The sequence below is a fragment of the Phyllostomus discolor genome, chromosome 12 (genome assembly GCF_004126475.2).
Source record: "Phyllostomus discolor isolate MPI-MPIP mPhyDis1 chromosome 12, mPhyDis1.pri.v3, whole genome shotgun sequence".
NCBI lineage: Eukaryota > Metazoa > Chordata > Mammalia > Chiroptera > Phyllostomidae > Phyllostomus > Phyllostomus discolor.
In genome coordinates, this window is record NC_040914.2 from 52860177 (window position 1) to 52886741 (window position 26565).

General features: G+C 48.0%; 1 protein-coding gene across 4 annotated transcripts in view; it reads left to right on the forward strand.

Moving 5' to 3' along the window:
• Nucleotides 1-15569: 15569 nt before the first annotated feature.
• GNAO1 (G protein subunit alpha o1) overlaps nucleotides 15570-26565 on the forward strand; it is a 128265-nt gene continuing 117269 nt past the window's right edge. Inside the window, exons 1-2 of one of the 4 annotated variants that reach the window (XM_028501919.2) lie at nucleotides 15570-16553; nucleotides 16776-16818. In XM_028501919.2, coding sequence (XP_028357720.1) covers nucleotides 16436-16553; nucleotides 16776-16818 — 161 coding nt within the window. In that variant the 5' untranslated portion in view covers nucleotides 15570-16435. The remainder of the gene's footprint in view (nucleotides 16554-16775; nucleotides 16819-26565) is intronic. The other 3 variants (XM_036011863.1, XM_028501920.2, XM_028501921.2) reach the window with 3 other exon arrangements.

Below are 26565 nucleotides of genomic sequence, written 5' to 3' on the forward strand. Positions count from 1 at the left end.
CTAAGACATAGCTTCCTACACACTTTTGGAGAACATGGACTCCCCTTGTGTTTTTTAAATATCACCTCCCACCCTTCATACACATCTCCCAACACAACACTTTGTACAAGGATACTCACTCAATGAATGTGTTGACAGTACTTCAATCAAAAGAATACAAATTACTAAACAAATTAAACAACCAGCTTAGTTTTCCATGTCCAAATTTCTATTATTAGACTGTCTAAGGGGACTTTTTAATAAGATTTCCTAAATTTTCTATTAACAGAACTCTTCATTGAGGCTTTCCTACAATCACCCGGACCATTAGATCCGCACCGTCCACCTCAGCAGCCTTCCACCAGGCACTCTTCTGCCTTTTCACCCCACTCTCCTCAGCGTTCTGGGCTTCATTTCAGATCTGTCCTTCTGAGGCATGCCTTCCTCCCCTTCCTAACACTTCTTTGTTGCTAAAAATAGGTGATGTCCCTTTGGAGCAAAAACACTTGGCAAATCAGTTAGCTTCTATGGATACAGCTTCATACCAGTCTCTGACATTGGGGGGTGGATTAAATAAAGGAGGAAGCCCACAACCATCTCCTCTCCACGTATCCCTGTATTCCTCAAAGTAATTTTAAAAACTTATGTAAAAATAGCAATATCATACTCATCAGAAATGCACAAGTTAAAGGATATTAAGTGAGACTTTGCAGAGTGCTGAAGAGTAAATGAAACAGCCAGCTCAGAAGAGCACCAAAAGGTATTCTGAGGAGGCATTTGACTAAAGGCCCTACGACCAAGCCAACAAATGAGGACTGAAGCTGTGGTTGGGGACCACGATTTAATAAATTTTTAAAAGAAAACTGGAGCACAGAACGGAGCCAATTTCCTTTAGATTATAATGGACTTCGTTAGGACTTCTCTCACCTGGGCCATCCCTTAGTATGGTGCTGTCAGCTTAGGTTCCGCCTCCGCTCAGTTCCTGACGCATCCCGTGCACTTCGGTGACATTAACCCTAAAAGAGGCATCAGTATATTACCTAAAATACTCCTCCCATACATTGCGTATTCGACTGCTTTGAAATACTCTATTTCCCTGCTAGTGAACATTTTCTATTAGGCACAATATTCAAACCTTTTTTACATATGCATATGTGTGAATGAATGCATTCATGGGGATGGACACATATCTCCATCAGTATCAAGGCATGAACAGGGCGTTGTGTACATTTACATATTCACGTACAAATTTGTACATACTCGAAAATGAGTGTGTTTTTACCCATTTGAACTTCTGAAACTCATTTCTGGAGTTGCGTTGTCCTAATTTCTTTGAATAAAAGTAGCAAAATTATAGAACAAACTATAAATTGCTCAGAAGCCTACATTTAAAGGTAACTAGCTCAATTTAGTACTCAATTAAATCCTATTCTGCTTAATCTATTAGCAACTATGTCAACCCACTTGTCAACTACTATCTTCTGATTTTTCTGTCCTCGACTCAAAAAATCATTCCATCTTCTCTTCATTTTCTAGAGTTCATGCCAAGTTCCCTGCCTGCTGGTCAGTAATTCACACATATCCTTAGGGCCATAGGCCTCCGGTTATCTATCAAAAAAGATTCTTTAGATGTATAAATAGCCCAAAGAGTAAGTCACACAAAAATGAATATGAGGAGGAAGTATGCACAAAGAGTTAGAAGTATTCTCTAGCGAAGACTGATAATGTCATAGGATCGTAGAGCAGAAAGGAAAGATCAGCATCCTGACAATGTTCTCTGATGGGTTGTTATCCAGCTATTAATTTAACACGCCCAGTGTTGGGGAACTGAGAGCCATCGCAAGCGTGCTTTCCTGATGCCAGCTCTCTCTCATACATCCAGGTCGTATCTGTTTTCCTACAGTTCCTACCACCATTCAAGTACTTACCAAAAGCCCACTGCCGTAGTTAGCCTATGGAAAACTACTGAGCCACCGATCTCTTTGAGAATCAAATGAAAGCGATGGACCGTCTTTGTAGGTAACTGCACATGCAAAAACAACTTTTCTTAGGATTTCAACAAGTACACAGTCCTGTAAAATTCATCCACAGACTCCTTGGTAAAAAAAAAAAAATCCTCACTATTGTTTTGTATGAGAGAGAAATGGAGGAGAAATAAGCCATGGTTTCCTTCCTCAAGGAGTTTCCTTTCTAAGAGCAAATTCTTGTGACACATGTAATTGTAATAAGGCAGTGTATGGGAAAGTACTGCTTATACAGGGGGAACCAGAACATTCCACTCTCGCCTGTAAAGCCAGATGGAAGTCCTTGCAAATGGCCGCCACGCAGTCACCTTGCATAAGGGACATAAAGGCCTCTGCAGGGTTCTCAGTGCATCACCTGGTGGTGGCCCGGCACCCAGAGAGCAGAGGGGGGTGCTGGTCACGGCCTGAGACATGGCACTCAATACATTTGGCTGAATATGTAAGTGGTCTAGGAATAAAATGCTCCTTGACCTGCCCCCCACAAGAAGTAGAGTTGGAGAGAACAATACAAATATTTGCACTAGCCTTCACACTTCCTCAGAAATAGCATTATGTCCACTTCACTTAATCCAAAAATGTCAAAGCATTTTACCCAAAACAAACCTCTACAAGGCATGTCTTAGATGAGTTAAGGAAGGTTAAAGAAAGATGTACACAAGGTCACAAAAACCAAACTACAGAATAGAACCTAGAATGTTCTCCAAGCAAATCTCAGGAAGGGAGCACAGGTCCTTGAATTTCAATTTTTTAGTAATAATGCCTTCTAACAGAGTGATTGGACAGCTTTGAAAAAAGTGATTAATTTTCCTTGAATCCAGATGTTACTGTGCGTTCTTTGTGTGAGAGTGACCTTGATGGTTCGGTAAGGAACTTCATCAAATAAGGTAACAGGAAAAACCTCTCAGCTGGTTCACAATCACTTCTCTTTGCTCTGAAACATTGCTCTGTGATAAAACACAAAATGTTTTCTTTCAGCTGGGATTGTTGCTTTTAGTTCTTTGTATGTATGTCGTAGATTGTAAGGGTGGTTTTATTTGGGGTGGTTTTTCTTTAAACAAAAGGATCTTACCTAAAGACAAAGAAAATTTTCCAAGGTAGTCAAAAAAGTTAACACTCCACCACCAACAAATGAAATATTCCTTCAATCCTACATAATGTCTTTTTCCAGACAAATCAAAGAATTAGTGATACAACAAGAGATCAGAAAGCATGAGTTCAGGTCCCGGCTCAATGACACAATAATTGTGTGACTTTGATCAAATTACCTCCATTTTGTCGCCAGTAAAACGAAGGTAATAAAACCTGCCCTATTGCCCTCTATGGTCGACATGAGGTTTAAGCGAGGTTATGAACAGGAAAGCAGCCTTTTAAAATCCTGTATTAATGTTAAAACAAGAGTTTCACCCAGAAGAGATGTCTCCCCGGTGACAGCTGAGTCTCTCTGCACCTGTGCCGCGTCAGAGTCCAGGGGCCGGGCAGCCGAGGTGGGAGTAGGAACGAGATGGCCGCCGTTCCCCCTTCTCTCTCCCTCCTACCGCGCCTCGGCCCAGCACCACACGAGCCCTAACCAGCCAAACGGCGTCCAAGGTGCCCCTAACTCCACAAACAGTTCAGGCTATTTATTTTGGAGTAAGACATGTATAATGGCTTGTTCTAGAGTCTGACGGCAGAGCAGAAACAGTCAGCAACTGAATTCAGAGACTCCAGGGTTCCCAGTTCTTCCGTAGCCAATTACCAGTTCCTAGTGCACACCGGAACAGAAGCACATCCTCACAGCCGTGTTGATAAAGGAACTCGGTAAAGGGGGAAAACAGCCCTCCTTTTTTAAAAGGCACACAGACAGAATCGGGGAAGTTCAGAGAAACAGCAACTCGGAGGTGTGATCCTGAACAGATGGCCACTCTCCGCATGCTCTCCCTGGAGGGGGTGTTTTCAAGGTAAATAGAAACAAATGTGTCAGCGCCCAGTATACCAAATAATACACCTCACAAGAGGCATCTTCCAGCATGAAAGAAGATTCTCATTAATCACATCTTTATGACAAAGGCAAAAAGTGGTTTGGGAGCTGGTTTAAGGTATTCACTGTCATTCCATAATTACAGTTATGACTAGACTATATTTCAGTTACTTCTAAGATATTTAAGTCATTTTAAATCTACCTGTTCTATCCCTCCAGCTTAGCTCCTAACCACATTAAGCCACAAAGGTAGATGGACTGTCTTTAAAACGTTTCTTTTATAACTAATAAAGTCTGAGTGTGCTTAAGAGAATAATATTTGAGGTCTGTCCCGAAAATATCCAGCCATGTGATATGAAAAACAGACATTTATTCAAGAAGATACAAGATGCAAAAAAACCACATATAGGAAAATGACACCTCAGTCCCCTTCAAAGTAGGCACCTTGGGACCTCACACAGTTCTCCCAATCACCATCAGCTGCCCTGTTGTATTTTCTTGAATCTCACTGACAGTCTGAAATCTCTTCCCTTTTAAAGGTGATTTCAGTTTTGGGAAAAGGCAGAAGCCACAGGGCACCAAATTTGGGCTATAGGGGGGCTGAGTCACCTGGGTGATTTGGTGTTTTGCCAAAAAACTCTGTACGAGATGTGATGCATGAATAGGCATGTGGTCATGATATGAAGCTGCCAATCACCAGGTGCCCATAGCTGTGGCCTTCTGAATCATCCAGATAGTTTTTGCACAGGAATGTTCAAGTTGAACACAAAATTACATACAGAGTCATTGCTCCACTCACACAGTCATTTTGAATGTGATGGCCACACAGCACACATGCTCACTCAATGGTGTCTTCTGCCCCCACTGACTAGTGCAGTAAAGGTGTCACTGTTCACACATGCACACTCCAGTCCACTGTCCTTGGCTGCCAGGTTATACTGAATTATGCAAACCATTCTCATTATGTTAACAATCACTGGACTTTTTCCAGACAGACCTTATATACTGTTCTTTCATTAACTCATTTATTCAACAAACATATTTCAGGGGCCTACACTATGAAAGCATAAAAGACACAAGTCACAATTCTGCTACTGACTATATGGCATTATAGACACTTCATAACTTCTCCTTGCCTCAGCTCCACCATCAGTGATGTTTGACCTGCTCACATGACAAGCCCCTGCATGAATACGCTCCCTTATGAGTTCGTTTATTCAACGGATACTCACTGAGCCGCTACGCTGTCCTGAGCACTGGCACGGTGCTACGGAGACCTTAGTAAATCCAACAGACGTGGGCCTGGCCTCATGAGCTTAATCTAAGAATTAACAGAAGTAAACTAAAGTGAAAGGTCTTATCTGAACAGGAAAGTGAGAAGAGAGATATCCAAATGCAGGTGAGCCCTAGAGAAATGGCAGGGATTGTGAGAGAAAAACTTCATCAAATATGCAAAAAGGGACCACTTCATAACTGCTTCATATTCGCATCAGCTCAAAATATGAGTTCCAATACGATCCGAAGTGTTTCTTCCTCTAGCTGTGTTTCCCCATAATTGTTCATAGTGACTTTGTGTCTTGGAAGGGAGTTGTTACAGTAGAACTTTAAACACAAATACACAAACAAAAGCAGCATTTTAAACAACACAGGACAATGGGATGTATTCTCCAGCCCAGCATTTCCCAAAAGGTGCTCACACAGACCCCTACAAGACATGAAATTATTTTAGATGGTATATAGATAAATGTTCTTAGTGGTTATTTGTTTACTTTAATGTATATCAGAGAAAATATACTCAGCACATCAAAACCACGACTGCACTGATACATGAGCTTAGTATGAGACGAGAGTAGGCAGCACTGTAAAAGCGCACGCATCATGCAGCCCAGGGGACTCCCAGGAGCAGGGCTCAGGTGGGCACATGAATGCTTTCCACCTGCCGCTCTAACTTTAGAGACACCAGAAGTACAAGCGCTGGCCACAGCTATCGAATCTCTCATCCTGAATTCCGTATGTATTGCTGCAATCTTGTCTGAAACGGGCCATACTGTTACTAAAAATTACAGCTCCAGAAATTCTTGGGGAAGCCCTCAGTGGCTCGGTTTGGGTCACTTGACCCCCTTAAAGCAAACACAGGGTCACTGGGAGGAGGGTCACAAATTGGAAGGCATAAAGCTTTGTTGCCCCCTCTGGAACCTGGGGCTGGGGCAACCCTACCTAACGATGGAGGAGATGTGGTTCCACAAAAGAAAAATGAGGAACTGCTCCTCATGTGTATAACACAGGGTAATGACTGTAGACTGTTACATTATAGTGCTATGGTAAGGATTCAGTAAAATTTCAAGAACGTATTTTGCCTGACCGATTTGCCTGACTTGCTTAAAGCAAGTGCTCAACAAACGGTGGTACTGATAGTAACAACAATTATTGTTTGTTAACATGGTGATTATTTGTTGTTGTTAGAGTAGTGGTTTTCCAAAACAAATTTAGAGCCACGTTTGTGAACCTAATTATTTAGTCAACCTACAAACGAAGGAGAGTTGTTTGAATATAACCTTTGGGCCATTCCTCACATACCTGCATCAGTGAGGACTCTGAACACTCAAGAGAGGCTCTGCGGATGCCAAGTCCTCTCTCCCTCTGCCTCTCTTCTCTGGCACTCTGCCCTGAGAACCCTGGCTTCCTGGCTCCCTGGATTCTCGGCTCCACCTCCCCACTCCAGGGAGTCTGCTGAGCTCTAGCCGTTCCGCCTCCCTATGCCCTAACCTGGAAACTCCCCAAGGTGGTCAGACTTGGGTCGGCATTCAGACTTGGGTTTGGGGGCTGAGTGCTAATTTCCATGAGTTTGAGGGGACGGAAGCAGAAGCGCAATCCCCAAAGAGGGTCAGAGCCAGATACCGGAGAACCTGAAGGAGGATTGTGACGAGAACCAGCCGCGAGGACCAAGGCAAGAGCCCACACTCCCTAGGGCCAGAGTTCGCTCGGGAAGGACAAGCACAGAGACTGATCTGACGCTCGGTCACCAAGTAGCACATCTGGGCATGCTGGAGTTTTCCTTACTCATGTCCTAGATCAGTCCAGGGCTTGTCACAAGGGTCAGACTGCCCCAGGGAGCCAAGTGTCCCTGCTGAAAGGATGGGAAAGAACCTCTCTGACTCAGCTTCCCAACCCCACGTAAACTCTGTTTCAGGCATAGCCTCTGGATGTTGTCAAGGGGTGATGGTGTTTTCTCTCGGCAGTAACAGTGGTTAGAGCTGCCTGTGAAAGGCGCTGGTTCCTAAAAGGAAGAGCTCCCTAAAGGGAACAGGGGGCAAGTGGATTCCGGAGCCAACAGCAAGCTGTCCTCACCCTCAAGAAATTCTAAAATGTCACAGCCTCATCCCTCTAGGGTAGAGACACCAGGTGTCCTCTGTTCAAAGCTACGTTTCTTGAACAGAGAAGATTACTTTTGTAGTGAAAGAAAAACGTTGATTTTTAGCTCACTATTGGATAAACCCACAAATCCTTGGTTCTCTTGTGCTTAGAGACTTGTACCCTTAAGGTTGTGAAAGCTTTGGCTGAACTCCTCCACGGACTTGATGAAACCCTTTCAGCAAGCAGGCAGGGTGCAAGCAGCAACCACGAGCCCAGACACACTCGAGGGGTGTGGGAAGCAAGCGGAGAACCAGGAGATCCATTAGAGCCGGTGCCGGGAGAGCAAGACTGGACGGATCTGGTGAAGCCTGTCAGCAGACGGCCAGTCCCCCTGACAAGCTCGTTGCCCCTTCGGTGACTCACCACTGCCTGTCTCGCCCCTGGATCCATGGAACCCCCTGGGCTATCCTTTCCCAGCGCCATGGGTGTTCCCCAACCATCCTACCCACCCATGAAGAAATAGTGTGCTCTTGCAATCAGCTGGGTGGAGATCATGAGCTACTGTCTGCCCGCTGGGCTGGAAGGGTGACAAGGTCATCTGGGGAAAACCTTTCCCGGTGGGCTTTGAAAGAACAAAGCCCAGTGTATCTCTTCTGAGTTGGAAATCAAAGTCAAGCTACAGTCTTTTCATTATATTGGATTGCTATGTTTACAAAAGTGCTGTATTTTTAAAGCAAATGCCATAAGAATATGAAAGATTCATTCTTGGTTTGAAGGAAGAGAAGAAGAAAAGGGAACCATTTCAGCAATGGAACAGATGGGCTCAGATTCAAGGACTGAATAGATTTGTAATATTTTCTTACTTTCCCCTCCAGAGGGGCCTAATAGCTCTGCCTTCTACAGCCTCCCCAATTCATCCTCTAGGTTCTCTGGCCACTCAACTCAGACTCAGAATGATGGGTGCAGAATGCATAAGATGCCGAGAATTTAATTCCTTGGTTGGGGAAATTGAGGCTTAGAAAGAGAATTGAATTTCCCAAAGTTGGCTGAACCAAGACTAAAAGTTCTGTCTGTTGATGCCCAGTGTGGTGCTCTATTCACTCTCCTGCTCTTCCCTTTTTTGTAAGATTTTATTTTATTTCATTTTATTTCATTTTATTTTTTGCTCTGAGTAGCATAGTTTTCCTTTTTATTGAATTTACTGGACTGACATTGGTTAATGAAATTATATAACACGTCACCTGTGTATTGTGTTGTGTGTTCACCACCCCAAGTCAAGTCTCCTGCCATCACCATCACCATTTACCCCCCATATCTTTTTCTAGCTCCCCCCGCCCCCTTTCCCTCTGGTCATCACCATACTGTTGTCTGTTGCTCCTAGTTTTGAAAATTACTTTCATTGACTATTTGCCCAGACCTATAGTGACTGAAGCTGTCCAATATCATACTTTTTAATACTTATATAACATCTCCCAGTGCCTGGTTGTTGTCTTTATGAGGGAGGGGTTGTTGCAAAACATGGAGAAATTCGAATAAGTATACACTATGATGATAATCTATTCTATATTAAGAGCTAGAAATAATTTATTGGAATAAACACCATGGGGTCATGAATTGCTTGGATAAAGTTCATTTGTAATGATCAATAATATCTAACAAAGGGAGGTAAGACCACTGAGCAAACACTAACTGAAATGTGAATAGTACAGTTGGTCTAGGTGCTATTTAAGAGTCACGTAGACACAATCCTCCGACCTTGGATCTTAGGGAAGTGGCATGCGTGGCAGAAAGACCACACACACAGTCTCAAAATTCAGAAAATTAAGGCTATCCTGATTATGCAATTTACCAGCTATGTGATCTCGGGTAAACCATTTTAACTTCTCCAAGCTTAATTTCATTATGCATGAAATGGAAAGCTTGGTTATTCCAAAGGGCTATTAAGAGGATCACTTCAGCCATGACTGGTATGGCGCAGTGGGGTGAGTGACATACTGCAAACTGAAAGGTCACCGGTTCAAATCCCCAGGCCTCACGCAGAGTCTGGCGCACAGTGAACACACAATACATAAGCATCACATAAACAAAGGCAGTAGTAGGGAAAACACCATTCTTACCACTCTTTTTTTGCTGAAAACATGGGGAATGGGGATAAAACTCAATATAGAAATGGGGCAGAGATTGGGGGGGGGGCGGCAAAAAAGAAGAAGGGAAGAATGATTAGTGCCACGCCTTCCCTAAAAGACAAGCAGAGGTTGTAAAATCAAATTTTTTTAAAAAAAAGAAAGATAATCGAGTCGACCAACCCCAAAGTCTACCCTTTTTCTCTCCCTGACCCATTCATCCCCCTTTCAACACGGGCTCACAGCACTGACTTTTTTTTTTAAGACTGCCTTTGGGCATTCCCCTCATCACTTGCAGTCACTGTTCAGCCATCACATTCAGTATTTCACTGAGACGCCGGTAGGCCCTCTCTTTGGTCATTAGAAACAGTGCCGTCTTTAACGTATATTGGCTGAAACTAGTCCAAAGTCCTCCCCGCTCCATTTTCCTTTCTTCCCTCCTGGCCTCTCCGAGTGCCAGACTGGCTCTGGGGAAAGACAACTGACTGCAGGGACGGCTCCAGAGGAAAATCGGTCCAGTCCTTTTTCTGCTCCAAGCCCTGGAGTGACTCTCGCTAGAAGTCCTACGGGAGAGAGGCCTGGTTGAAAATGCATCTCCTTCTGAGCTGCCCTTCTTCAGTTTTATAGATGTGCTCCAGCACACATAGGAATTTCACTTAACTGTTTTTCTCTGCCACAGAGGTCAGGGTTTTGCAGGCCTTTGGGGAACAGATAACGCACTCAAATGTCAGCCCCACTGAAGAACCATGTTACCCCACCGGAACACCATGTTCTTGGTACAAGGCAGACGCTGGAAACGCCCCAAACCACATGTCCTTTAGACAATGCGGACAGGTCACAAAATCAAACCTGTTTAGTCTGGCCAAACACCTTTAATCTTCTCCTAATAAGTTTGAATTCATTGATAGCTCCACCCTCCCGCCAGCCACACTTGTGACTGCCAATTCCAACTGGTTTTAACTGGGTTCAGGCAAAATTCACCTAGTTTTGCTTGCACACAGACAACTGACAGGAACAAACAAAAGCACTTCTATCTATAAAGAGCAATGCAGTAGTAAGACTTTGGACCCTGTGGCTTACAGATGATTAACGAGATAATGTGTAACATATTTGAGCGGCATGTGCGAAAGGCTCTATAAAGATAGGAAATACGATAAATAATGCAGGAAACTATTGCGTCACTCGATCTGTCTTCTGGAAGACTTAATAAGGAATAAATAAACATTATACAAACACGTACCAGCTAACCTTACCTGCCAATGCCAGCCCAGGTAGGTTGAAAAGTTCTATTATTCCCATCAATAAACATCTTGGTATCTAATGAAAGACTTTTCAAGGAAATTACAACAGGGGCCATGGCTGCTAAGTAATGCCCTCTTATTAAGCTAAGTTTCCAACTTCAGTGTCAGCCCTTGGTCAATCTTAGCAATGTGAAAGCACAAATCCTAGCTCCCTCCAACGTTCCATTCAATTCAAGCTGAATGCACCCATGTGGAATTCTCTCACTATCCTAAATTGAGTAAAATCACGAAGTACGCCCTCTCTGGAGTTCGTGAGCCATCAAAGCACAACTAAAGTTCTTAAGAGTGACCACATAATGGACTTCAATAACTTAAGAGCTCAATTCAATTACCTACAAGCCTTAATCTGTCCCTTCATTCAAGTTTCTTCATTTAAAAGTACACAAAACCTTTTTTTCCTTCCCATGGCATCTTTGATTCCTAACAATTATAAACAAAGAAACTATTTTTTTTCATAAACTCTACAAAACAATAAATCAGACGCAAAATTTAGCAAAGAACTTTCTGACGGGCACTTCAAAAACATTTGGCAAACATTCTTCTTGCACGCTCCCAAATGCCAATAAATCTCTCACTTGTGTGCTTAAAATCAGCGAGCGTTTCATTCCTCAGAACCTTCCTTGAAAACAAGCCATTACCTCTTTGAACTCACCCAATCTTCAACTTTTTCTGGAATCATTTAGTCACAAAATTTCTATGAGAAAAATCAAAAAGTCTCAGAGCTGGGAAGAACTTAGACATTCAATCTGATTGAGCCCTTGCCTATACACAGGTGCATTTAGTTTAAAATTAAAAAGGATGCTGTGGACCGTAGGCCATGCTTGGCCTTTTGGGACATATGCAAAGTGATAAGACAACCCCTTTACCTCAAAGCAGTTTACAGACCAGTCATCACTTGGGGGAGAAGGTCTAATTGTAAAACTGAACATGTCCAGGTTCTACCTCAGGCTCACTGATTCAGAAAGTCTAGGGGTAGGACCCAGGAATCAATATTTTAAAAAGCATCCCAGGTAATTCTTATGCACAAAAAACATTTGAAGAACATCTGAGAGATATGCACAAAAGAATAGCGGTCAGAGAAATGCTGAACGTGGGCTAAACAGGGGCCCTGTCTTCTAGGGACACAAAAAACATTTGATCAGCACCTTCCCTCATTAACGCCAGGTACTAATCACAAAACACTAAGCCATCTCCTAGTCTTACCTGGACATTCTTCTAAATTATATTCGCCACTAAGTTAAATTGTGAGCTATCCATTTCATACCAGAAACCCTTAGTGCGGAAAATAAAAATCTCTAGTGGTCTACCATTCTTCCGAAAATGCCTAATGCACTTGACATTTAGTTTGATTTCGTTTGGCTCACGAACCACACATTTTAGCTTATTTTCTTCCCATGCCAGTAGTGTTCGTAAGGCATAGTGATTTTCATAATTTTTTTCTTTTGACAGAAATACAAAAAAATAAAACCCGGTTAAAAATGTTTTAAAAGTTGAATCCAGAAGCATGTGCGACATTCATACATGGAGAAAGCGGACTCCCGGCAGAATGAGCTGGCTCACACAGATTCCGTACGAGCCCTCGCACACTGCGTGCAGAAGAATCACCTGGGGAATGGTTATCAACGCGGACTGCAGGGGCGCCTGACGGGGTGAGACAGGTAACTGGACCTTCAGCACGCACGCAGCTGATTCTGGCGTGAATGGTTCTGAGAAAACAGTCCAGGGGTTTCAAGATTTCAAGAATCCAAGCTCATACCTGTCATTGCCTTTAAGTTTCAATCAATATATTAAATACCGTAGGTTGTCGATACGCACATATTTAACTAAGGTGACAACACAAAGGAACAAATGGGGAAAGTCAGCTCACCTACTGGTAGGTAGCACACATTCTGTGGGTCAGAGCTGGGGGATTTTTATCACAAATTTCTTCCTCCTGAATTAGGAGTCGCGTGTAGTAAAAAAGCAATCTCATGTAGGCTTTTCCTATTATTTCTTTTAGAGAGCACATAAAATATTCTAATTACCTTTTAATATTAAAAATACGTTGAACGATGTTGGGGGGGCAAGGAGGAAAGCTGACTGAGAATGGAGTACGTGAGCATTATTCTCTGGCCCACAGCAATAATCAGAGAAATATAATTCTAAAGATCATATAAAATAAAACCAAAGAAATTTGATTATTCCTGATGTTAGGACTGTAATTTCCCTATTCCCACAGGAATGAATTGTGGACAAATATTCTGCTATTATCTAGTTACTCACAGAGAACTGGGATGTTCTCAACCTCGCTGCCTTTGCGGGGACCAGAATACAATCAGGTTCTAGGGTTGGGAGCCTTCCGTGAGTCTAGGAAGCATGGTTTATATGCTGATATAACATGTTCTTTCTCAAATAGTCCATGAACCTGTAAAAGGCGCCCTGGCTTATGAGTTAATGACCATGTGACCTTGAATAAGTTATTCGCTGCCCCCCCAGAGACTCGGGTTTCTCAGCTGTAAAATGGGTAGCCAGGTCAATCTGGACTCATGGTTCTAGCTCTTTCCACTCAGCCACGACGCTCCCCACACCACAGCGGCTAACCTAGCTTTATGTGAGAGCATCCCATAAGATCATTTTTACAAGAGTGCTCTGTAAGCTGTAAAGCACTCTTCAGACGAAGCGGATTATTAGTGTTTTATGAAGCCCAACTATAAAGATGCAAAGTGACCCAGAAAAAGAAAGCAGGGTAGACAAACCTGAAATGCAACAGCTACAGGGCCTAGAACATTACTCTGTCCATGGCAGGTAGGTGATGGGTAGGTACTGAGTGAACACACACACACACACACACACACACAAAACAGGTCTGCGTCTCCACCCGACCAGGTATGACACCGAGAAGGAATGGACACACCTAAAATCAAGGACAGTTTGATTCAACCACACAAGCCACAATGCCCAACAGCTTAGATCTTACATTAAAAATCACTTGACATGAATATAAAGTATGAAGCATAAAATATCAAATATTTAAAATATAAAATATAACCCACCACCTCCAAAGAAATGGCCATATTCTTACCTTTTCGGTCTCTCAGACGTAGTCTTGCAGGGATAGAAGAATCTCGGTGAGGTTGCCGAGTTTTTCCCCTCTGTCTGCTGGGAATCCTAGTAAATTTATAATCGTCCTAGTAAACTTACGAGGAAATAACAAACTCTATAGAATGTTGGGTACCTCCGCTCTGTTTTGGATCTGAAAGCTGACTTTTAGTGACACCCTAATTTTAAGCAAGCCAGATTTATCCCCTAAAGCCCTGCTCTACACATACACACTAAAGAAGACTGAATCACAGGTGAGGAAGTGGGGTGGGGTGGGGTGGGGAAGAAGTTATTTACTTTATAAAACAATTCTTCATGAGCCCTTTGTCCTTTTCCTAGCAAAGTAAAATGTGCCTCAAATTTAAATACTAAAATTCCACATACATACTGCTTTTGACATACCTATCCGTAGGATGAGGCAAACCCATACTGGGAAATAAATTTTTAAAAAAATTCAGGGATAAAACATTTTCTTCCGGGTGGGCCTGAACTGCCCCCCTCCCCCACTGCAAATGTATTTTTATGCAGGGTATCGTTTCCAAAACAGGGGTGTGTGTTTTCTATTGTTAAAATGAAACAAACAAGTTTGCTTTCAGAGTCACACAAATGCCCAACTGTTAGGGAAAAAAAAACGTTTTCCACTGGCCGCTGGCCTCTCCTGTCCCCAAGCAACCTTTCCTATTGGCCCCTTTCTTAGGGAGGTCCCCTGGGGCCGTGCGGTGGAACCGAATTTCGTGCAGTGAGAACTAGTTTCTCCAAAATCTCCGAGACCACCCAGAACATGGCCGGTGCCTGGCAAACGTGCACGTGTCCTCAGGACGCGGAGTAACTGACCCGCGTTTCTGGGTCTTTACTTGAAAAATAAAATGGGGGGGGACATTTTTTTTAAGAGGAGGGAAAAAAGAAAATCTATTCAAAATTCATTTTGTAACTTGGCGTTTTGGGAAGGGGCAGAACGAGAGAAATCAGGGCAAAGACCTCAACCAAGCTAAAACGTGCAAAAGCGTCTCAACTCTGCGTTGGGGGAGTAAGCACTTGCTAGAAGCTCACTCGGGGGAAAGCCCGGCGCTCCCCCCCCCCAAAGCTTCCCACGGTGGCAACTGTCCCCCGCGCGGACCCCGGGCCCGGGAATCCTGGAGCGGGGTGGCGGTGGCCAAGGGGGCGCTCAGAGAGCAGGCCCCGGCTTCTCGCACCCTGCTGTGTTCCTCTCGCCCCACGGCCATACTAGGTGCTCAATAAATGCTTGTGGGGCGCAGGGAGAGAAAAACCCGAATCGGCCCCCACGCCTCAAGGGTGAACTATCCGGGACGCAGTTTTCCTCAGACCGCGTCCCGTCACTTTAGCTGAGGTCACCCGGCCCCGGCGGCCACGGCCCCAGCAGGAGGAGAGCAACCGAGAAGGCGAGCGGCTGGAGCCAAAATGGAGAGGGAGCCGGAGAGGGAGTGAGGCGGCGCGGGGCGCCGCCCGGGGGCCCACCTGACGGCCGCCCAGCCGGCCGCTTCCACTGACTGGAAGGCCCGCGCGGCGACAGCTCGGGGCGGGGGCGGGGACGCGCCCCGCCCTCGCCGGGGTCCGCACACGACCACCCCGGGGAGCCGCGGCCCGGGGAGAAGGGGAGGTGCCGGGGGTGGGCCGGCCGCGCCGCGCACGCGCACGCGCGCCGCCGCCGCCAGCTGACGCGGGCCCGGGCGCGCGCGCCTCTCCCGCCCCCGCCCCCCCGCGTCCCGGGGGCCCGGCGCGAGGCTCTGCTGACGTCAGCGGGCGGTCGGCTGTGTGGGGTGCGCAGAGCCGCTGGCGCACTCGCGCGCTGCGCTCGCCCCCTCCCCCGCCCGGGCTGTGGCGCGCGCGCTTGATCTCCCCTTCATTTTTTTCCTCCCCTCCCTCCCGGCCTCGATCTCTCGCTCCCTCTCTGCCCGGAGAGCTCCCGGCTGCCCGCGGCTCCCTCGCCCTCTCCTCGTCTTCGGTAGGCTCCACCGAGCGATGCGATCTCTGGGAGACAGCGACGCCGCCTCCCGCTAGAGACCTGCCCCCGGGGCCGGCCCCCTGCCCATCCCTGCCCAGCGCGCGGGGGTCGGCGAAGGCGCCGCGGACGCACCGACGGTTGAGGATCGGCGATGCACATGCACTAGCAGCACCCCCTAACTCACTCCCTCCACACCCCACGCCGCCGCCGCCTCCTCCTCCTCCGGCAGCACTGGCAGAAGGACCCACCCTGCCCCCCACCCCACCCTCGGCGGGCTCCGGCTGCGGCTCCTGCCTCGACTATTATTTTATTTATTTTGGGTTGTGCACAAGCCTCCGTGCCTGCAGCCCGCGCCTCCTCGGACTGCGGGCGCCTCCTGCCTCGGCTCCCGAGCCCCAGACCCCGGCCACCCTCGCTTCAACACCCCCAGAGCCCCGCCAGCTGTCGCGAGTTTCCGCTGCTAGAATCTTGTCAGCGGCTGTCTTTTTGGGGGGTTCTGGTTTACCGACATTTTTGTTTTCAGCCAAGGGGAAGATACCGTGATTTTTTTTTCCCCCTTTGAGCCTAGGCTCTGCTCTCTGGGGGGGTGGGGGGCGCGCCGAGCCGGGGAGCCTTGCTAGCCGAGTCGTGCGGGCTGTGGCAGGGAAGGGGCCACCATGGGATGTACTCTGAGCGCAGAAGAGAGAGCCGCCCTCGAGCGGAGCAAGGCGATTGAGAAAAACCTCAAAGAGGATGGCATCAGCGCCGCCAAAGACGTGAAATTACTCCTGCTGGGTAAGGACCGGGCTGCCACCCTCATCCCCCGACCCCAGCCACTCCGCATCCCCCCTCCGCCAGCTCTCCCCCACTTCACTCGCGCCCGGGGAGACCTGGTCCCCGACTTGGCACTACCATGTGCCAGGATCGCCCACCCCCTCGCATGCCTTACCCCTGTGCCCCCTACCGCGTTCCCCTAAACTGACACTCACCAGTTTTTCCCCCCCTCTGTCCCAACAGGGGCTGGAGAATCAGGAAAAAGCACCATTGTGAAGCAGATGAAGTAAGTCCCTGTGGCATTGGGATTTATACTTTTATTAAGAATATTTTTTAATCACTTGTATTACCTTGCTTACTCCACACTGCTCTCCAGGCCCGGTTTTTAATTCATGTACACACACACACACACACACACACACACCTGGATTTGACTCCCCTCCCCCACTCTACGTTGATTCTGGGTCCCTCACCCCCAACTCCCAGGGTGGGTATTTTGAGGGGATAGTGGGGGGAGGGACGGGGAGCGCCTGTAGTTGTATGAATGACAGTGTCCGCCATATTGATCAGAACATCACACTATTGGAATGATTATATGATCATTACTCCGGCTTGTGGAGTGTTTCGTGCATATGGCAGCCTCCATTTCTGTCTCTGTGTCTCTGTTTCATCCCGTCTCTCACTCCTTCTCCCCCCACCCGCACTCCACATCCATAATCCCATTTCCCTTGCTCTTCTCCTGGGGCAGTGATTTTGAACTTGGTTAAAATATGGAGGGGACCCAGCCCTAGAGTGCTGGGGTGGAGGATCAAGTGTGTGCTGTTCATGGATTTGGTGCTGAATTGGAGGTTGTGGTTTCTGCCCCCCTCCCCTGAAAAAGAGAATGAGGGTTTGAGGAAGGGGCGTGCGGTAGGGGAGGGGGTGGTTTCCTAAGCAGATGTGACTGGCACAGCTGTGTATCCAAGGCAGAGGTGGAAGGGGGACGCTGGCTGTGAGGCTGAACGCCCGCCCCTTGCTGCCCCCCTTCCTCCCCCACTCCCCCAGCGTTTGCTGTCCTGACACCGGCAGTTTTCGTTTGCTATGGCCTTTATCAGTGTATTTATTTACACTCTGCATAGGCCGTGCTCCGTGCAATCTACCGACAATGCGGATTGAAGGCCCCACTCGCTGCCTCCCCCTTCTGCCTCGCGTATCAGTTTCCCCTCCTAATTAACTGGGGGTGGATTTGAGTGATGGTGGAAAATTAAAACAAAATGAGATATTCCTTCCCTTGCGCACTTTCTCAATAAGAAGCCTCGCCCTCGTTCCCACTCTCAGGCTCACTTCTTGCCCCATCCACTAGGGCAGTTCCCGGTGAGCCCACAGGCAGCTTGTTTGGGGAGGGGGTGGCTTGCATAGAAGGGGTGCACCCTCCGGAGCCTCCTGGCCCCGCTGCTTCCGTTGACCTGTCAGTTCCGGATGGCGGAGTTCATTAACACCATTTAGCGAGGATTCCACGTCGCTTTGCTGTGACACCTCCGTGCACACACAGCTCCTAATTAGGGGTTGCTGTGCAGTAAACAAAAATGATTATTTTTCAACTTGACAGAATAGCTGAAGTAATTGCATCCCATAGGAAAACAATGGAAAATAAAAACCCCTTTCGTGGGAAGGTGGGTGGGAGACGAAGCGTGCTTGCGGTTTCAGAAACAAGATGCAAAAATTCTTGCATGTGTAACAGGCATGACAAGCGGGTTCTAGGCGGCGCCATGATGGTAGGGAGTAGCGACTTGGAGAAAATTTTCCCCATCTGCTTAACATGTTTTATTTTAGTTCGAGAGGGCCCTGGGGCTTTCTTTTGCAAAGGCCCCCTCGGCTCGCCGCACCCCTCTGAGCCACGGGTAATTTGGCCTGGGGCTTCTCTGGAGCTTGTGCAATCCAAATGCATAGGGAGGCGGAGCCTGGGGAATTGCTTTTTGCAACAAGGTGCATGTTGCATCTGCCGGGAGCCGTTGCAGGTCGATAAATGCAAGCACAGCCACCCCTTTCTCCCCAAGGGGGACATTTTAAAACTTCAGAGTCTGTAATCTGCAGTGGCGGGCCCAGAGCCCTGTAGAAGCCCCAGCTACCGGAGCTGGGTGAGGTTTCAGGCGTTGCGAGTGGTGGACAGCGCCCAGCCGAGGCCAGAAAAGTCGATGAGGCTCAGCTAGGCGGCTGCGCTGGCTCCGCAAGGCTCGGCGCCGGCTGGGCGAAGGGCTCGGAGGGACTCGGCAGTGTTCGGAACCCAGTCGGGGCTGGGCGGAGAGAGCCGAGCTGCTTCTTGGAGGGCCGAAGGCTTTCGGAAATGCTCGGGGAGGAGGGAGCTGGATGCGGGAGTCGCGGGTGGTCTTCAAGAGTTTGCAAATGAACTTTGCATCTGCAAGATCAGCTCCTTCCCTGTGTTTCTTAAACATGCCCCATAAATTAGATTGGTTTAATACGAAGTTCAAAAATATATAGAGCCCCTCAAAGGGCGCCTAGCCTTTTTTTATTCAAAGAGAGCTGAGCTCTCTGAGGAGATAGGTGTGCCATTTTAGAATGAAAATTCGTAGTTAAGTACTGGGGCAGGAAATCTGAAATGAAGGCTGTATGCAGGCTTCAATGTAGACTTTCCCTGGAAAGTCTTGTGTGTATCATATTTTTTGGAGGGGAGGGAGGAAACCACACCACGCTTTTGATATTTGAGATGGTGAAATCAGGTATCTGAGCCTGTCTTCTGTTTTTTCCTGCACTTCCCCCCTTGGTCACCCCCCATAGGAAACCTTTTTGGAGAAAAATTTCAGGTGAAACTGAGTTTCTGTAGGTAAAACTATTATTTAAAAAAAAAAAACGTCGACTCTCTTTAGGAAATAGTCTCGGTTTGCCCAAAAGGTCAGTCAGAGAGGGACGCTGGTGGCCTGTTCTGCTGAAGCACTCATGAATGGCAGCTCTTCCGGTTCGGTCCTCCAGCTTGGCTTGAAATAAATCAGATCGGGGCCTCGTGCCAAGCTGGAGGCAGGACTTGTTTTATTAACCACAAAATGCGAACTTGGTGTCACTGTATCCTAGTGACAAATTCTTCTGCGTCCTCCCTTGCAGAGATGATTTTGCTGAGCACCCCTCGGCTGACAGCCACTTGAGTTAGGAGAGGGCGTCCTGTGGGTGGGCCTGGGCCTGAAAATCCAGGCGGCATCTACAGAAAGCAGTTTCCGACCTGCCTGTACAATACGATTGGCTCACCAACCTATCGGGCCATACGTATGAGTTCATTAGGTCGTGCTGTTTTATTTTACCTGGGCGGATGAAATGAGAAAGTTCTCCTTGGATGATGCCCTATGAGAACTTGGTTTCCTAATGGGGACTGCAGTCGAATAGCTCAGCCTGTAGGATTGGGAGAGAGAGAGTATGACTATTCAGACATCTCCATATTCTTCTTAATCAGTATTTCCAGAGGAGCAAAGAGCCATTCCATTCGGCCTGTATGTCCATCCACGCTGTAGCGTGCTGATTAGGAGAAGGGACAGGCTTCCGTATATGCCTGTAATGACTGGAGTTACCTGAGAAAGGGCTGGCTGGCATATGCTGCTGGGAACACAGTGTCAACACCTGTGTCAGCCTAGGATCATCGCAGACAGGCTGACCTTTGAAATTGTTTGGTTTGATAACGTGTTGTAGTGAGAAACTTGCATCCACTTAAGAGAGATCCCGGATTAGACTCGTTTTCAAAGCCTGATTCTTAGTACTTTATTAAACATTTCATTTACACATAGCTTCCTGGGTTTTTTTTCTTTTAATTTGTGTATGTGATTGTGAACTAGTGTTTGGGAGGTCTGTGTCAGACCATCTAAAAACCATTGTAGTCCTGAGAAATGAACTAATAAGTGAAACAGCACAAATGTAACTTCACGTGTACCACGAGCAATCAGTCTCCTTTATGTATGTGTGCCATTTCAAGTGATTCTGCTTATTTGGAGGTTGCAACCTCACCTGTGATACAACCTCACCATTTTTGCAATCAGTGGGACTCTTTTAGTTATTCAGACTGATCAAGATTTTAAAGAGAATTCATTTTATTGAGTTACCAAAACCTTTACAAAGAAACCTCTTAAAGAACTACATGTTATGACGTGCGGAATCCACAGAATATCACTTTCAGCGACTTCCTGTTCTGAACAAATAGTGATGACGGCTCGGCCATCTCCCTGATGAAAATGTAGATGGACTGTGGGGTTGCCATGGGCACCGCGGTTTGCCCTCATTCGAGGTGCTGAGTTGTCTGTCCAGGGTGTCTGTCTCTGGAGCATTAAGTGGGTTTTTAGAGAGATAAGAGAGTTCGAAAGTGTCAATGAGGCACGGCCTCCTAGCTGCTAGGCTTTACATACATGGACACCGAAAATGGAGCCCTTTGGATGCGGGTTCATTCCCCCAGGTGCCTGCTCAGTGCCGTTGTAAAAGAGATTTAAGGCTTTGCCTGACAAAGACAGCGTGCTCATCCACATACCCCAGCCCTTCCCGTGGCGAAGGGTTCCCAGGACAGACCCCACCTGGTCAGGGAAGGCAGCCTTAACATGGCACCTGCTGCCCGGCACTGGTGGTTTTCTCCTCCCAGCACACTGTGGTACTGTCATCAGGTGTCTGCTGCTTGGCCTGGGGTCCGGGCAAGCTTGCGTTCTTTCAGCGCGCCCCTGTGCAGCGCCTGCTGAGTGGAAGGCACTCGCGGAGGTAGATGGCCACTTGCAGCCGCTACTCTGTAAAAGTGCACCTGTCTGAAAGGGCGTTTCCCCCACACACCCCCAAAGGGTCCCACGTTGGGGCAGCATCCCGCTGACAGCCACTCTGCCAGGCCCTCGGACCTGCTATTTCCGAGATCAGCATCCTCTGGGCTGCTTTGCTCCCGCCCTTCCTCCCGTCTCCATGTTTATTCAAATGGATGCCCCCTGGAGGCAGCGTGCGTGTGAACAGAATGCAGGATCGAGGAGCAGATGAGTTCCCCTTTGCTGGTGGATGGCGCTCTCTCCCTCCTCACTGTTCACCGAGCAGTAAATACCAGCAGGCCTTCCTGCCGGAAGAGTAGCAAACGGTCCACCTGATCGCCCGAGGGATCAGCTGTGGGACTCTTGAGCCTCGGTTACTTGTCGGATTCTGAAATGGAACCTGTCTGCTTGTTGCAAGTGTTGCTGCTGATTATATTAAATCGTGAGGATTCCCAGGGGATTGACAGAACTCCAAAGGAATCCAGAATTGCTGTTCTCTCTGGGTGGGGACAGATTCGATGTACGGCGCCCAGAATCAAGTACTGTTGTTTCTTTTTTTCTTTTTTCTTTTTTTTAAAGATTTTATTTATTGATTTTTAGAGAGGGAAGGGAGGGAGATAGAGAGAGAGAGAGAAACATCAATGTGCGGTTGCTGGGGATTATGGCCTGCAGCAACCCAGGCATGTACCCTGGCTGGGAATCGAACCTGCGACACTTTGGTTTGCAGCCCGCGCTCAATCCACTGAGCTACGCCAGCCAGGGCTATACTGTTGTTTCTTTAGCGCAGGAACTCCCAAGATTAGGTGGTGCTTCTTAGCATGCCACGCCTGCTAAAGATAGGGCAGGACCACATGTGTTTTTTAGCTGCTCGGCCCCCTCTCTCTGTTAACACTGGAGATGTCACATCAGTAGGATGGGGTCCCATTTTTCTGACATGCGCCCAGTTCATCTGGATGCAGGACTTGGCTCCCTGTCTCCCCGGGCGACTTCAGTCTCATTCCTTACGAAGCCAGACAGACCATTATCACAAGAGCGCATCTTGAGCCGAAAGACAATAGACAAGCTGGTGAGGGGACGATTTCCAAGTGAAAATAAATCCCATTGGAAAGGGTTAGCCCGAAATCTGACCCTGGCGAAGAACAACTTTGGATTTCGGAAGAAGAAGAATAAATGTGTGCGTGTGTGCGCACGGCCTGCGTGGATTTTCAAACAGCAGATGCTGTGACGAGAGGGCACCGCGCCCGCCTTCCCTGGGGACGGCGTCTCCATACAGAGTCTGAAGGCGTTCCCCATGAACTCCGTTCCAGGGATGGGTTCGAATTCGTATCACATTCTTATTTTATTCCGCGCCTCTCATTTATGCACGGTAGTGGTTAGAAGAGAAAGCATCCGACAAATTAGTCATCAGCACAGAGGGGAAGGAGAAGGAGGACTAGTGGCCTGCTCCAAGTTCAAGGAAATAGGTAGTTTCTTCTTTAGAGAAGCGGTGTAGCGTGCTTCTCTAAACCCCCTAAAATCGAGATGCCATTAAGCGCGTGGCCTCTGTGACCGAGCTGTCTGGCTTCCCACCTTGTCCCTGCCACCGACAAGACGTGTGAGCTTAAACACGATACTTGCCTTTTGGGGGCCTCAGTTTCTTTGCTTGTAAAATGGGGCTGATAGTAAAAAATCACTACCGAATAGGGTTCTTGTGAGCATTAAATGATGTAATATATGAAATGACCTTGTAACAGTGTTCTAGAAATCGTACAACTGTCAGCCCTAGTTTCTATGCCTTTGATTGACCAGTGGGTGCCCCCTTCCCATATGGGGCTCTCTTCTCAAGTAGTACGTGGGACGTGGCTGCCCTGGCAGCCAGGAGGGGGGCGCTGTGGGTCCTGCTCATGGCTGCTTCCCCTTGCCTGCGCTGCAGCACCAGTTATATAACACCCTGTGCTGTCACAACTGATGTGACATTTTTGATGGTGCAGCCACTTCAGCCCAAGAGGCTGGGCTGATCGGACAAAGAGTGGGGAAGAGCACTGGGCCTGGAGTCCAGAATGTGGCTCTGCTCCCGCCCCTCTGAGGGCTCCGTTTCCTGAAAAGTTGGACCTGGGCTCCCCCCACAAGCTCCTTTCCTGTCCTCAGCGGTTGGTGAAATTGGGAATTGCCTTCGTTCTCAGGGTCTTTGAGGTCTCTAATGTGAGGTTCGAAATAGAAAGGTATCGATCACGGTTCCACCCAGCAGGGGTAGGGGGACCCATGAAAGCTCTTTTAAGGCCAAGCTAATTGCAGAACAGCAGCCTCAACCACAAAGCACTCTCAGCCAGGAAAGTCATGGTCCTAAGAGGCATTTCGAGAAAACCACCTCCAACCAAAGTTTTCATGCAGACGGGGTTCTCAAACCGAAGAGGAGGATCTGAAAGTATCCTGTTAGTGAGAAACAGGACATTCCGGGAAGAGAGACCCAGTGACACGTTAGAAGGAGAAGTCTGTGGCTTCCAGCACACTTAGAAATGGAGACGGCCCCGGCTTCCACCAGGACGGCTGCAGGTGCAGGAACCTGCCTGGGTTCACGTGCCTTCGGTCCAGCATCTTGAGGGGTTACCGACCAGGAGAAGGAAGGGACTGGGAGAACTGTGTTTTGACATTGCCTTCTTCTCTAATCTGACCTTGGGCAGGCCATTTAGCCCCTAACTCCTCTCTCAATTAGGATTTGGGCTTTCACCATAGAATGTCTCAGGCCTCCTTCCGGTTTCTAGCACTAAGACGCAGAAAATGCCAAGAGAAACCTAGAAGCCTGAAGTGCAGGGGGGGATTGTGGGAGTATCTACTGCCCACAGCTTTTATCTGCTGAGCCATCTTTAGTTCTAATTTTCTTTACAGAGAAGAAGAAAAACACTGTGCTTTTCATAGCACCAGAAATTAAAGTCAAATAAAATCCTACAAAACTAATAGGCAGTGACCTGAATTTGTCCCCCTCCTCTCCTGATTTCTCACCCAAGAACAGAGGAAAGAGAAAGGGGGATATGTCAGGATAGGATGTAGCAGGAAATGCAGGGATAAGACTCCATGGTCAAGGATTTAGCCTGGATTCTCTGCCTGTGTTTTAGCCAACAGACAGTAAAATCCCCATGCAGTAAAATCGACCCTGGGCCACCTGCCTCCAGGATCTCAGAGCACTAATGTTTATTACACGTTGTAAATTAACTAGTTGATTACGTGTGTGTCTCCCTTCCTTAGTCTGGGTGTCCCCGCCCTGCCGGGGCTTCCTAAAGCAGGAACGGTGACTTATTTTTGCTCATAATACAGCACTGAGCCCCATGTCTTGACAAACGTTAGGTGCAAGAAAAGAGAGAAAGAAGGGAGATACACAAGGAATGCAAACTCATTTCTCCATGAGCCAGAATAATAATCCTGAGAGCTTTTGACACTCATAGGCTGCAGTCATCATTTTCAGTCCAATCCATTATCCCCATTTGTTTCTCCGCACCAGCCTATGAGGAAGCACAGTCATCAGCTCCTTCTTCCAGATGAGCAGGTGGGGCTCGGAGAGTACGTGACAGCAATGCATTCAGGTCACAGTGTGTCTAATTCCAAAATTCATGTCCCTTCCATTCATTCTAACCCCACACAGCACCTCCTCGACCACCACCGGTGTGGGCAGTGGAGAGTGTGCAAGCTAGGACCACGTGCCCATCAGCAAGTGGGATGGTCCTGCTCTCGGTTGAGCTTAGTAGCTAAGAATAGCAAGTTTGGTCGGTGCTGGGTCGTCCTCATGTGTCGCATTGATTCTGACACCAGAGTGTTCCCTAACCACCATCTGTACAGTTCCCGAAATCATTTTCCACTCCTGTGTCAGAGGTGTGGGCCATTTGTAGGTGGCATCTGAGACAAGCCACCACCGAAGGCTCCGTCTTTGGTGGCAGCAGGTGGCTGGGAGAAGGCTTGGGAAAGACAGGATAGTGAGATATCCACCCATTCAACTATGCATTTTTCTGTCTGTCTGATCATCCATGAGCATTTCCCGAGTGCCTACTGTGTGCTTGGCATATACGTGATGTCGTGGAGGTAGAGAGAGAGGGATCAGCCCTGCCCTTGAGGAATTCAGCCCAATACAGGCACAAGACGCTTCCACTTCAGGGCGGGTGGTGCCATGAAGCTGTGGGCGAACAGAGGGCACCTTCTCTGGGCAGGGAGTGTAGAGGTCAGCCGTGAGAGAACGACACGTGGGCTTAGCCTGAACACCGAATGGCAGTTGGCCAGGTGGGAAAAAGGAATTCCAGGCAGAGGGACCAGCATGTGCAGAGGCACTACGGTGCGTCACCACGTGGAACGTGCCAGGAATGTAAAGTGACTTGGTTTGGCTCCGAGTACGTTATGCAGAAGGAGTGTCAAGAGGTGTAGGTGACAGAGGAGACAGAGATCAGGCCATCAGGGGCCTCAACCATGGCACCAAGCACTTGGGATTTTACTCTCACAGTAACGAGACGCCACCGGAGGGTTCTGGGAAAGCGAGTGGTAGGGTCAGTTCGCACCTCGGGCCTGGAGGTTAGGAGCCAGATGGGAAGTTACTTCTGTGACTCAGGTGGGGAAAGGTGAAGAACTGAATTAAAGCAGTGGTGGTGGGGGTGGGAAAAGGAGACAGATTTGAGAGCTCCTTGGGCAGTGGAATCGTCAGACTTACTTTGATGATGAATTGGAAGGGCACTGAGGAGGAACAACATCGTCAAGATTGTAGACAAGAATGAGTCAGGGTTCCTGGTCCCGGCCCTGGTGGAGCGGCGGTGCTGTTCCCGGAGAGAGGGAAAAGGAAGGAAGGGGAGGGATGGCTTGGGGAGAAAAACGCTGACTTAGTTTGTTCACTTGGATGGTCCAGGCACAGATTCCTGGCAGGCAGCTGCACCTGTGGGTCAGGACATGGGACACATCTTGGGAGAAGGGTCAAGTGGAACCCTGTGGTGCTCATGGGCAGTGAGAGCTGTGGACGCTGGTCATGTCACCAGGCCAAGTGAGAAGGGGAGGGGAGGCGGAGGCTGCATCCCTCAGCACGTGGGCATCCCCCGCCCCCCCCCCCCCCCCCCCCCCCGCCCAGCTCCAGGAAATGGGGGTCTTTCGGGAAGAACAGCCTGTGAGGGAACCGGTGAGGGAAAGAAACCCCAGGTAGGGCCGTGTCCTGAAAGCCAGGGCAGGGAAGAATTTCGAGAAGGCGAGGAAGCGGCGCCAGTTGAGTCCGATCCTGCAGCAGCCAAATAAGAGGAAGATGGGCAGGTGCCCACTGGGTCCGGAACGTTGTTGGTGAC